General features: G+C 40.8%; 1 protein-coding gene across 1 annotated transcript in view; it reads left to right on the forward strand.

Moving 5' to 3' along the window:
• LOC112251038 (inactive N-acetylated-alpha-linked acidic dipeptidase-like protein 2) overlaps positions 1 to 14727 on the forward strand; it is a 276294-nt gene that overhangs the window by 168705 nt on the left and 92862 nt on the right. The window contains exon 6 of the mRNA XM_024421688.2: positions 12353 to 12496. Within this exon, the coding sequence (XP_024277456.1) occupies positions 12353 to 12496 (144 nt within the window). The remainder of the gene's footprint in view (positions 1 to 12352; positions 12497 to 14727) is intronic.

The following is a 14727-nucleotide window of genomic DNA, read 5'->3' on the forward strand; positions in this document are numbered from 1 at the left end:
GCAATGCTACCAAATACTAATTGAGTGTATGTACATTTCTGACCCACTGGGAATGTGATGAAAGAAATAAAAGCTGAAATAAATCGTTATCTCTACTATTATTCTGACATTTCACATTCCTAAAATAAAGTGTTGATCCTAACTGACCTAAGACAGGGAATTTTTACTTGGATTAAATGTCAGGAATCATGAAAAACTGAGTTTAAATGTATTTGGCTAAGGTTGTATGTAAACTTCTGACTTCAGCTGTATACTGCTGCTACTGTCTATTATCCATCCTGTTGCCTAGTCACTTTACTCCTACCTATATGTACATAGCTACCTCAATTACCTCGTACCCCTGCACATTGACTCGGTACTTTTACTTCCAGTATATAGCCATGTTATTGTTATTCGTTATACACTGTGTATTTATTCCTTGTGTCGCTGTAATATATATTTTTTAAATCTTTAACTGCATTTTTGGAAAATGACCCGGATGTAAGTTATTCACTGTTAGTCCTCACCTGTTGTTTACAAAGCATGTATCAAATAAGATTCAATTTGATTAGCCAGTAAGAATTCTCTGTAAAGAGTGAATACTCAAAAGCCGCCGGCCCAGATGGCATCCCTGGCTTTGTCCTCAGAGTGTGTGCCTACCAGCTGGCGGGTGTCTTCTCGGACATCTTCAGCCTTTCCCAGGCTGTAGTCCCCACCTGCTTCAAGGAGACCACCATCATCCCAGTGCCCAAGAAAAACAAGGTGACATGCCCAAATGACTATCGCTCTGTCGCATTTACCCCGGGCATCATGAAGTGCTTCGAGATGCTGGTCATGGCCCACATCAATGCCTGCATGCCAAGCACACTGGACCCACTCCAAGTTGCCTGCTGCTCGAATAGATCCATTGAATATTCAATTTCCATCGCTATTCACATGGCAATAACACATCTCAACAAGAGGAACACCTACGTGAGAATGCTATTCATTGACTAAAGTTCAGCATTCAACGTTATTCGACACCAAGCTCAGAGTCCTGGGTCTGGACAGCACTTTCTGCAACTGGATCCTGGACTTCCTGATAGACAGAGCACAGGCTGTGATAATTGGCAACAACACCTCCTATACACTGACTCTTAACACAGGGGCCCCCCAGGGGTGTATCCTCAGCCCCTGCTGTACTCTCTGCTCACCCACAACTGTGTGGCTTTGGACGACACCACAGTTGTAGGCCTGACAACCAACAATGACAAGTCAACCTGTAGGGAGGTGGAAAGTGAACTGGCATTGTTGTGCCAGGACAACAACCTCTCCCTCAACATCAGTAAAGCAAATTAGTTGATTGTTAACTTCAGGAAGCAGAGGAGGGAACAATCCCCAATCCACATTAACGGGACTGCAGTAGAGAAAGTTGGCAGTTTTATGTTCCTCTGTGTCCAGTTCACCAAGGAATTGACATTGACCAACAACACCACCACTCTTGTCAAGAGGGCACAACAGAGGCTGATTAAATTCAACATGCCACCCCATCTCCATATACTACCGCTGCACCATCAAGAGCTGGTTGCATCACTGCCTGGTAAGGGAATTTCTCCGTCCATGACCGCAAGGCCCTCCAGTGGGTGGTTTAGATGGCCCTGCACATCACTGGAACTGTGCTCCCATCCATTCAGGACATCTACTCGAAAACTGAGGAAGGCCCACAGCATCGTCAAGGACCTCACACAACCAAGCCACGAGCTGTTCTCTCCCTTAACGTTGGGCAGACGGTTTCAGAGCATGAGGTCTGATACCAACAGGCTCAGAACCAGTTTCTTTCTACAAGCACCTGCTCTGATTCTCCGCACCTTAACACACATGCACCCAATCATATACATACACCCACATAGACATACACACACACAAAACACACACACACACAAACTTAAATAAAATCATCTTTGAGAACTAATATCTACAAAATAAAAACTAGACAGTCAGAGAGACTTTGAAATTCCAAAAATGTCATGGCATGGAGCCCATATTGATTTTGTTATAATGTTTGAGTCACTCAGCATAAGAACAAGGCATAAGCCATATGGCAAACTGTGTAGAGATGCAGGAAATTAGCTTTAAAACAAAAAATTATCTCAGACCTAGGAAGAATGTGTATATAGTCATGGCCAAAAGTTTTGAGAATGACACAAATATTAATTTCCACAAAGTTTGCTGCTTCAGTGTCTTTAGATATTTTTGTCAGATGTGGAGGCACTCACACCTGCCTGCTGCCATTCCTGAGCAAGCTCTGTACTGGTGGTGCCCTGATCCCGCAGCTGAATCAACTTTAGGAGATGGTCCTGGCGCTTGCTGGACTTTCTTGGGCGCCCTGAAGCCTTCATCACAACAATTGAACCGCTCTCCTTGAAGATCTTGATGATTCGATAAATGGTTGATTTAGGTGCAATCTTACTGGCAGCAATATCCTTGTCTGTGAAGCCCTTTTTGTGCAAAGCAATGATGACGGCACGTGTTTCCTTGCAGGTGACCATGGTTGACAGAGGAAGAACAATGATCCCAAGCACCACCCTCCTTTTGAAGCTTCCAGTCTGTTATTTGAACTCAATCAGCATGACAGAGTGATCTCCAGCCTTGTCCTCATCAACACTCACACCTGTGTTAACGAGAGAATCACTGACATGATGTCAGCTGGTCCTTTTGTGGCAGGGCTGAAATGCAGTGGAAATGTTTTTTTTTATTCAGTTCATTTGCATGGACTGAATGGTTGGTTGCATGGCAAAGAGGGACTTTGCAATTAATTGCAATTCATCTGATTACTCTTCATACCATTCTGGAGTACATGCAAATTGCCATCATACAAACTGAGGCAGCAGACTTTGTGAAAATTCATATTTGTGTCATTCTCAAAACTTTTGGACACAACTGTAATTGCAGGACATTAGCTGTGAAACAGAAATTCTACTCGCAGCCCTCTGACAAATGTGTAGAATTGCAGGAAACTAACTTTAAAACAGCAAAATGTTGTCTCTGTGACCAAAAGGAGGGTCTTCTAACCCCCCTTCTGACACATTTAAATGCAGTCTTTCTCTCTGCTTCGATCACTCCTGGGGCTCTGATGTATTCTGCCCATTTCTTTACAGGGACTGTTAGGATCTCATTCTGCCTTCATCACAGTGAATGGCCAGTAAGTGGGGTTTTTAAAGTGTGTACTTGTTTGGCATGTGGCTAATGAGCCTGTGTGTTTCCTGTGCGCTGGGCTGTCTTTCCACTTTAGAGACACACAGGTACTGAGGCAAGGGCCAAGGTTAAATCCTTTTCCCTGTCGTCCTCTTATTTTCATAAGGCTAATGAACACGTGCACAGATGTACATCTTTAAATTGTCAAAATGCTCACTGACAACATCTGTCTGAATTTTGGGCAATGTACTTATTTCATCACATTTTAATGTTGCCACTTGCAAGGATTCTGAGACTATTAATTGACATTAAGGGCCCTGGCATTGATGAGGCATCTTTCATTACTGTTTGGTTTATCGTAGAGGTTGTTGGCAGTATTGATCCCCGCTGGAGTAGTCCTTGCTTTAGTGAACACCTTTGGAGAGATGGTTATGTGAGTTTGACCTACACACTAGTCAACCTCATCTACAGCTTATTAATACTCTACTCTGTCTGACCATTGTCTCAATCCTGAAGTATGTTACTGCTGTGGTCTTTCTGTATGTTTTACAAATATATTCTGGTCTCTGTATGTTATCACTTAGATACATGGAGGGCCAGAATAGGACAACTGTCCATGTAGACTTTTATGAGGAATACATTTAGATTGAGCACAGTATTTCTGTTGTATTCATGAAATGCTCAAGAGGTATTGAGACTGCATAGTATATTCATGAGAAAGTGTATTGAGAGAGACTGGAAAGAAAGAGAAGAAGAATATGGCCATGTCCAAAATGTGTTGCAGTAAGTAAGAGATATCAACATACTAAGCTCATCCATACGGTGAATGCCTCATCTGATGCGCAATTGCACACGTGGTTCTCGAAAGATGATTATCTTCTTAAGTAGTGTGTAGCAAATTCTACTAGATGAAAAGCCAAAATGAGTATGACATCATGGCATTTGATGCATCCTACATTTTAGAAATTTCACATTGAAGGGTTCAGCAAAATGTGTGTAGGCTTCTACTAGAGTCTGTACATGGCACGATCATATACTGTACTAACAACGATCGGTATTAATTGGGGAGTTATTAACTATGGACCTTTAATGATCAACTAATAACCAAGCTGATGATGTCTTAAACACATATTTGTTTAATATTTTGTCCCAACTTATTACTGTAAGGTTCAGACTAGAAAATGAAGGAGGAAAAGTGTAATTAGAGACATGAGGGGTGGGGGAAAGATAGATGGCCGGTAAAATGACTGGTGTTTTTTTTCCCACTGAGATAAAATACCACTCACACATTCCTTCACTTGCTTCCCAAGATGATTATTTGATTGCTTCTTTCTGAAATGTATCGCTTCCAGACATTCCCAGACACCTGCAATCTTGTTTTCGCCTCTGTTCAACATCATTCATGTTTTTGCAGCACGCACATGCACTTGTTCTGTATTAACCAATCAAGTATCAATCTGGTAAGTCAGCTGAGGGGGGAGCTCTTTGGGCCTCACCTGGTTTAAAGTTTATTAAAAAAAGTGTGATAGCTTACTGATTTGAGAATAATACGTTTCCGTATGCTGAAGTATGCTGTACTAATGAATAAAGGCTTGCCGTCCTAAAGAAGACATTCTTTTATAGTATTCTTTGAGTCGGTCTACTCCTCGACAAACAATAAAAAGTCTTATTTTCGCATACCCAAAATACTTACTATTTAGAAGTACGGGTATTCGGACATGGCATATGTCTTACATGAGCCTCAAGCAGATGGGTTTCATGAAGAGGGTTCTTAAGCATCCTATATTATGCATTTTTTGTAATGTAATGTAATGTGTCAGCTATAAACATGGGAATCAAACTGTTGATAATAATGAATGAAGGATGCTCCACCCCTCCATATCAAAGATACAGAACACATGAAATACACTTTGACTGAAAATGTGAGCTGGAATGGAAAACAGATCTGAAAACCAAAGGCCACAGAACAATTTCCATAAAATAAGGATTGTGTTCATGCAAATTAATTCCAGACCTTTGCTACCTGCTTATTTGGAAATAATTCTGCTTAGTTAGGCTTACAGTAGGAAAGCAAACCTCTTGGGAATAAAGAAAATGTCAAACATTGTAAACAAGTAGGAAACAGTTTGTTGTGCTTATAATCTGTGCAATAGATTGCATTAGGTCTTAATTACATTAGATCTGAACAACCCAAAAGTTGAAACAACTCATGCACCTCATTTGTAGTCTATCCCTAGAAGATCATAACGCAAAACCCAATACACAATGCAATTGCCTTGTGTGGTACAGTATTGTACAGTTTGATATTACATACTGTAATATAGAATTTGGTTTACAAGTCATGCAGTGCATATTATTATTTCATACAGTGCCTTGCAGTAGTTGTGACAGAGGGGTGAATGTAGCACCATTGGTATCAATAAAGCCACACGTCCACACCAGGAAGACCAGCCACTGTCAATAGCCACTTAGTATTGATTTCACATGTAATGAAGTGGAGATGCAGGCGGGCCTCACCAATAACCAACCAAACTATCCAAGCGTTTTACAGATGAGGCATGGCTACACATACCGAGCTCCTGGTGTAATTATTATATAGAGGTCCTAGAGCCCATTCCAAGAATAAATCATCACATAATGTCTATGTTTATTTTATTTATTTTGCCACATAACTGCATTTCGTATGATTTTTCTACAGTGGAATTGGACATACGGTATGTAATGCAATATGTAATTCATTCAATTATTCTGCACAACCATGTACCACAATATCTCATGCCTTGGAAGTGCAAATGAGAAATCCACACACCAGCTTACCCAATAGAGCTGTAGGTTCTGTTTCTCAGGGCTAGTACTGACAGCAGCTAGCCGACAGTGTATCAGGTATGGATGTGTAAGTGTGTTTGGTCTGCTTGTCTGCCTTGGGAAGTCATCCTGTTGTAAAGTAGAAATGTACCCAGTGATCTCAGCTCCATTCCCTCAGTCTTGTGGTTGGATCAATACAGCCACTCTGCTCTTGCTCGTGATACTGATGGAGATCAGAGGGTGTGATGCACAACTGACATCCTCACAGGATTCAAAAGAGAATGGATTGACTACCCGATGCAAGGGCCTTGTGGGGTTTGTTGGAGGCACAGTTAACAATATGTACAGGTTGATCATGGGTTACAGTCTTCTGAAATGCAGAGCAAAATATTGATAGGCTGCTAGTTAATTATGGATTGAAAAAGATCGAACACCTAAGTAATGTTAGTATGATGTTTAATGAATATTGTTTCAATTTTGAGCAAAGCACAAAAGTATTGTCTAAATTGGCTAGCCACTAGTTACATGATCTACTGAAAGTTCTTTATCCTCTTTACAACCCTGTGTTGATGAAATGCTAAGAATGAGTATGTACTAACATGACTGCCTTTCTTATCTCATTTTACATTTGAGTCAATTAGCAGACACTCTTATCCAGAGCGACTTACAGGAGCAATTAGGGTTACGTACCTTACTCAAGGTACTCAAGGGCACATTTCACATAATCGGCTTGGGGATTCGAGCATACGAACTTTCGGTTATTGGTCCAATGCAATTAACCACTAGGCTACCTCCCACCCCATTCTCTTCGTTTGTCTTATCTTTCTCTTTCTGTGTACAAAACTTCCTGTCTAAATATTTGGTACTATTCACTCTTTAAAAATAGAGCACCTTTCTCCAGAAAACGCTGCTGAAAAAAAGCCAAGGAAAACTAAAGGGCTTCTCTCACAGCTGAAAGATTAGTGCAACATGGATCCTGTAACCGTTGCATGCGGTGCACGTCTCAACATGGCAGGAAGAGAGATACTGTATATATTTTTCACCTGGACCATTAATCATTCCTATTGGTGAGATTGCTTCTAGAGCAGTGTGAGAGCCAAAGCCCAAATGAGATAATAAACGATTGCTATAGGAGGGAAGAGAGAAGCCTGGCTCCCACCGTACGTTTCCTTACTGCAGGCTGGCTTGGGGCGTGCCACAGTTGACTTACTTCCTTGCCACAGTCACCAGGGGCATGCTGCCTGCCCTCAAGGAAACTTACAGCACTCTGTGTCAAAGGAAGGCCAACAAGATCATCAAGGACCTCAGCCAACTTAGTCACAGTCTTTTCACTCTGCTACCATCTAGCAGAAAAAGACAGAACAGGTGCATCAAAAGCTGGGACCGAAAGACTGAAAAAGAGCTGCTATCTCCAGGCCATCAAATTGTTGAACAGCCATCACGCCATTCCCTGTAGCAAGTAGTAGTACTTCTGTAGTAAGAAATAAAGGTAGACTCACACACACACAGCTCATACACATGCAGACTCAGTACACACATATACACACACACATGCATACGGCCATACTCACAAACACACACAAACACACACACACACACACACACACAGCAATGCTGCAACACGTCCACATTAGTGTGGATGCTACCATGAATACGGGTAGTCCTGAATTGATCGTGAATTAAAATTACAGACGCACAAATATCATACACCCCAAAAATGCTAACCTCCCCTGTTATTGTAATGGTGAGATGTTCGCATCTTGGGGGTATGATATTTCTCACTCATCATTATTTACAATAAAAGTGACTCCAAAATAATCTGAAACACAACCAAAACAAACAGTAAATGCGTCCAACAAGTGTGTGGAGTCACAAGGTTGATGTAGTCATTGCATGCTAGTAATATGGGACCAAACACTAAACTTTTACAACTTTAATACACATGGACAGTGCATTCGGGAAGTATTCAGACCGCTTGACTTTTTTAAAACATTTTGTTACGTTACAGCCTTATTCTTAAATTGATTAAATCGTTTTTTTCCTTGACAATCTACACAATACCCCATAATGACAAAGCAAAAACAGTTGATTTTTTTCTCACAAAAAAATGAAAAATGAAACATCACATTTACGTAAGTATTCAGACACTTTACTTAGTACTTTGTTGAAGCACCTTTGGCAGCGATTACAGCCTTCAGTATTCTTGGGTATGACGCTACAAGCTTGGCACACCTGTACTTGGGGAGTTTCTCCTATTCTTCTCTGCAGATCCTCCCATCTCCACAAAGGAACCCTGGAGCTCTGTCAGGATGACCATCAGGTTCTTGGTCACCTCCCTGAGCAATTAAAACATTCATTTAATGCATTTTAGAATAAGTCTGTAATGTAACAAGACGTAGAAAAGTCAACACTTTCCGAATGCACTGTAAGGGAATTTGTCCCAGTTCTTTTGGTCCCCTAAAATGGGGGGACTATGTACAAAAAGTGTTACCCTCAATACCCTCAAATTAAAGCTGACCGTCTGCACTGATAGTACATTTAACAGTTCAAATCGAAAGTGGGTGAGTACAGATCCAAAACAACAAATGATGTGTCACTGTCCCAATACTTTTGTAGCTCACTGCATATTCTGTAGAATCATTACAGTATATATGTCACGACTTCCGCCGAAGTTGGTCTCTCTCCTTGTTTGGGCGGCGTTCGGTGGTCTATTCTCCAGCCATCGCTGATCCTCTTTTCCTTTTCCTTTGGTTTTGTCTTGTCTTCCATCACACCTGGTTCCAATCCCATCAATTACATGTTGTGTATTTAACCCTCTGTTTCCCTTCATGTCCTTGTCGGTGATTGTTTGTTGTAAGTGCTTGTGTCTGTCCTGGTGTGTATTTAACCCTCTGTTCCCCTTCATGTCCTTGTCGGTGATTGTTTGTTGTAAGTGCTTGTGTCTGTCCTGGTGTGCGTCAGGTTATTTACCCATTTATTTTATTATTCTGTTTTCCGGTGGGTTTTGTTAATAAACTGCGCCTTTGGAAACACAGTTATTTCTTTCCTGCGTCTGACTTCTCTGCTGCCAGTTCGCACCCCTTACAATATACATCTTTTATACTGTTTTTCACACTGTGTATTCATATACTGTATTCGTCATATAGCTCATTCTAATATATCTACTACTGTACATTCAATTTCTGTTACACTGTTGATACACACCGAATATTTCTACACTGGATTCTTATTTTTATACTGTATTCTTGACATAGCTAATATATCTACTGCTGTACATATCATTCTCACTATATATTTTTGGTTTATGTACACATAGATTGCATTTGGATTACTGATACAGTGTTATTTGCGTTGCTAACTGGCATTCGTGATTTCTTGTTTTATTGTTTTTGATTATTATTTGTGAACTTCTTTGACATTTTAACTGCAGTCTTAGAGCTAGTAACACACGCAACTCGCTGCACCCTCTATAACATCGGCTAACCTGTGTATGTGTACCAATGAACTTGATTTGATTTTATATTTGATTTTATAGTGAGTCCAAACTTTTCAATTGAGCTCAGCCATGGCCTCAGAGAGCCAAAAATCAAATTATCATATTTAATGATTGATAGTGAATCTTGTTCTCAAGTGCCCATAAGTCACTCTTCCTGACCAAATAGGATATGTCAGTTTTAAGGGCACAAATAGACTCAAATCACCATTTGTTAATATTCAGATTCAGATGTTAAAGTTGTAATTAGCAAGAATAATCACATCACACTGCAGGTAACCTTGAAGTCTGTCCTGCTGTTCCATTGAGAGACCAACTCATTATCTAGCATTGTGACCGTCAATGAGTCAACTCTTCAGAGATAATGCAGAGGGAGAAATTTTAATTCCATTCAGATAACTGTTCAAATAATTATATTTTGTTTGAGAGAAACATTATGGATTGAAAACACAAACGGCAGGAATAGTGTGGAGTTGAAGAGGCCAGTTTGCTACATTGTTATTCGAGTGTGACTGTTGCTGTCACCCCAGCCGGGCGCTGGCAGTGGAAAATATAACCCTGCAAAATAAATTTGTTACTAAAGCAGGATTAGGCTCACAGTTTGCCTGTTTTAATGAGGCTGAATCAATGGAGCATTTCGCCCATCTAAATCCCCATTGGTTTGCAGAAACCATTACTTCCAACTTAAAATCCACCAGCCTATTAGCGGGTCACCTGCAAGCCCCAATCAGAGGTGGAGGGCTTTGAGAGAGAGAGAGAGAGAGAGAGAGAGAGAGAGAGAGAGAGAGAGAGAGAGATTTAAAGCTCATTTCCTGCAATTATACACATTTATCCATGGCTTGTGCCATGTTTTTATGTTATTGGAGTGACTCAAACATTATAAAACAAATCGATAGGGCGCATGCCATGACAAAAATACTATTAAATGCATAATTTTTTGAATTTTAGATTCTCCTGGAATGTCTAGCTTTTATTTTGGTGATAGTTATCAAAGATTATCTTATTTTAAAATATATGAGTTCATTATCTTTTCTATATACTTTATACAGTCAAAAGTTTGGACACAGCTACTCGTTCAAGGGTTTTTATTTATTTGTTACTATTTTCTACAATGTAGAATAATAGTGAAGACATCAAAACGATTAAATAAAACATATGGAATCATGTAAAACGTGTTAAACAAATCAAAATATATTTTATATTTGAGATTCTTCAAAGTTGCCACGCTTTTCTTTGATGACAGCTTTGCACACTGTTGGCATTCTCTCAACCAGCTTCATGATGTAGTCACCTTGAATGCATTACATTCAACAGGTGGGCCATGTTAAAAGTTAATTTAATGCTTTTGAGCCAATCAGTTGTGTTGTGACAAGGTAGGGGTGGTGTACAGAAGATAGCCCTATCTGGTAAAAGACCAAGTCCATATTATCACAAGGACAGCTCAAAGAAGCAAAGAGAAATGACAGTCCATCATTACTTTAAAAAAGCAAAGAGAAATGACAGTCCATCATTACTTTAAGACATGAAGATCAGTCAATTCTGAACATTTCAAGAACCTTGAAAGTTTCTTCAAGTGCAGTCGCAAAAAGCATCAAGCGCTATGAAGAAACTCGCTCTCATGAGGAACGCCACAGGAAAGGAAGACCCAGAGTTACCTCTGCTGCAGAGGATAAGTTCATTAGAGTTAACTGCAACTCATAAATTGCAGCCCAAATAACTGCTTCACAGAGTTCAAGTAACATACATCTCAACATCAATTGTTCAGAGAAGACTGCATGAATCAGGCCTTCATGGTCAAAATAACTGCTGCAAAGAAACCACTACTAAAGGACACCAATAATAAGAAGAGACTTGCTTGGGCCAAGAATCACGAGCAATGGACATTTGACGAGTGGAAATCTGTCCTTTGTTCTGATGAGTCCAAATGTTCGATTTTTGGTTCCAACCGCCATGTCTTTGTGTGACGCAGAGTAGATGAACGGATGATCTCCGCATGTGTGGCTCCCACCGTGAAGCATGGAGGAGGAGGTGTGATGGTGTGGGGGTGCTTTGCTGGTGACACTGTCTGTGATTTATTTAGAATTCAAGGCACACTTAACCAGCATGGCTACTACAGCATTCTGCAGCGATACACCATTCCCATCGGGTTTGTGCTTAGTGGGGCTACCATTTGTTTTTCAACAGGACAATGACCCAAAACACATCTCCAGGCTGTGTAAGGGCTATTTGACCAAGGAGAGTGATGGAATGCTGCATCAGATTACCTGGCCTCCACAATCACCCGACCTCAACCTAATTGAAATGGTTTGGGATGAGTTGGACCGCAGAGTGAAGGAAAAGCAGCCAACAAGTGCTCAGCATATGTGGGAACTCCTTCAAGACTGTTGGAAAAGCGTTACTCATAAAAGCTGGTTGAGAGAATTCCAAGAGTGTGTAAAGCTATCATCAAGGCAAAGGGCGGTTACTTTGAAGAATCTAAAATATAACATATATTTAGATTTATTTAACAGTTTTTTGGTTACTACATGATTTCATTTGTGTTATTTCATAGTTTTGATGTCTTCACTATTATACTACAATGTAGAAAATAAGAAAAATAAAGAAAAACCCTTGAATGAGTAGGTGTGTCCAAACCTTTGACTGGTACTGGATATGCTTAGTCATTTAAGTTTACACGCCCCCAAAAAAATCCACCCCCAATTTTTTTTTTAAAGAAGAAATAAATCACAACAATATTTGTTTTACTACTTCGACAAAGGTGGTCAAAAAACAACACTTAGGTGACCCGCCCAAGACCTTTCCAACAGACTGACCTTGTCAGTGTAGGGGGAGGTTTATGAGTGTGAAGCTCATACAGCCAGAACAGATCCTAAGCCAGTGTTCCTGTGTTATTCATTGCAGTGGGGAGTTACAGGGAGGAGTGGCCCAACCTGACGTCTCTGCTGGTCCAGCCAATCTCGGCCTCCCTAGCCAAAAGGCTGCTCAACATCCAGTCTGTGGGACTGGGAAGTCCCTGTACTCCTCTGGCCATGCCTGCTGCCTCAGGTACAGTACTCCCTCTCAGTCTCATCCCACTCTAAAAAGCATGTACTGCATGTACCTCCTACACTAGCCCATTTCCAGTGCTATGAGGGGATACCCCTAATGTTCCTAGTTGCATATCCTCAGAGAAACAGTCAAGAGTCCCTGTCTGGATGGACAGGAGGAGGATAAATGTGTTAGGTGCAGTAGGAGTCTTTTCCCAGTCATTACATTAATCATCTATTATGATATAATGAGCCATTGAGCTCAAGAAGGAGACACAGCCAAGCTATTAGAAAACATTGGCTGGCCCTTCATTCCAATTGCAGGAGTAGCTAGGTATGTGGCGAGCAAATTATGTTCTCTGATATACGTTCCGTGGAGGAAAGAGGGAATACACTGCAGAGTGGGACGTTATGGCCCTGTGAATTACAGCGATCCTCAACGTGATCTCATGGTTACGCTCGTCTTGATAATATATATGTTCCAAGACCATTACAGTTGTCAATCAGCCTCACTCATTCTATGCCCCTGGGATTTCGCTGAATCCATGAGTGGATGACTATCGGAGTGCATTAAAGTGCCCAGGCACCTCATAGGTTACATTTAAGGAATCTGGTCCATAAAAATTTAAAATCTGGAAAAATATTGGTAAGTGTATCATTGGATTTAAATGTGAGGGTCTTCAGTGAAAGGTCATGGTTCATATTGAGAATATGTTTTTAATCTGAAAATATATTTTATGTATTTTATGTATATTGTGTCTAATTTCCATTCAATGTGGTGACATCTTATCTCCTATAATGTACAGTACCTCTAATACAGTACCTCTAATTGGGGCTGTAGTGGAGCAGTTTGAGAGCTTCAAGTTCCTTGGTGTCCACATCAACAACAAACTAGAATGGTCAAAACACACCAAGACAGTCGTGAATTGGGCACGACAAAGCCTATTCCCCCTCAGGAAACTAAAAAGATTTAGCATGGGTCCTGAGATCCTCAGAAGGTTCTACAGCTGCAACATCGAGAGCATCCTGACTGGTGGCATCACTGCCTGGTACGGCAATTGCACAGCCTCTGACCGCAAGGCACTGCAGAGGCTAGTGTGTACGGCCCAGTACATAAGCTGCCTGCCATCCAGGACCTCTATATCAGGCGGTGTCAGAGGAAGGCCCTAAAAATTGTCAAAGACCCCAGCCACCCCAGTCATAGACTGTTCTCTCTACTACTGCATGGCAAGCGGTATGGGAGTGCCAAGTCTAGGACAAAAAGGGTTCTCAACAGTTTTTACCCCCAAGCCATAAGACTCCTGAACAGGTAATCAAATGGCTACCCGGACTATTTGCATTGTGTGTGTGTCCCCCTCAACCCCTCTTTTTACGCTGCTGCTACACACACTGTTGATCATAAAGCATGGTCACATTAACTATACATTCATGTACATACTACCTCAATTGGGCTGACCAACCAGTACTCCCGCACATTGGCTAACTGTGCTATCTGCATTGTGTCCAGCCACCCACCACCCGCCAACCCCTCTTTTACGCTACTGCTACTCTCTGTTCATTATATATGCATAGTCAATTTAACCATATCTACATGTACATACTACATCAATCAGCCTGACTAACTGGTGTCTGTATGTAGCCACGCTACTTTTATAGCCTTGCTACTGTATATAACCTGTCTTTTTACTGTTGTTTTATTTCTTTACTTACCTATTGTTCACCCAATACCTTTTTTGCACTATTGGTTAGAGCCTGAAAGTAAGCATTTCACTGTAAGGTCTACTACACCTGTTGTATTCAGTGCACGTGACAAATAAACTTTGATTTGATTTGTATCACCTATGTTCCTTTTACTGTCACTCATCAAAAGTCAACACGAGCCCTTGATTGGACAGCTCTTTGTCACTTCAGATGTTAATAAGCAATTACACCTGTAATTGTTTACCTGGAATATCTCCCTAATACAGCAGGCTATAAACGCCCTGCCAGGTTTACACCCAATAACAGAATAAAGAATAACCATTCTCTTTGCAGTGTCATCATGCTCTTCAAAAGTCAGTTGAGGTAAAATGAGGTAAATATTTAAAAGGACATTTAGAGTAAAATGGAAGGGTGCTTTATATCCCCATCACAGCAACACCAGACCCTCTCCAGGAGGAGAAAGCAGTTGCATTAACTATTTTTTTAATGGGGGTATTAGGCTCTAATTCATGCTATTGGCTGAAAATCCCCTCTTATCTTTGCATCATC

The sequence above is a fragment of the Oncorhynchus tshawytscha genome, linkage group LG05 (assembly GCF_018296145.1).
Source record: "Oncorhynchus tshawytscha isolate Ot180627B linkage group LG05, Otsh_v2.0, whole genome shotgun sequence".
In the NCBI taxonomy this organism is placed as follows: Eukaryota; Metazoa; Chordata; class Actinopteri; order Salmoniformes; family Salmonidae; genus Oncorhynchus; species Oncorhynchus tshawytscha.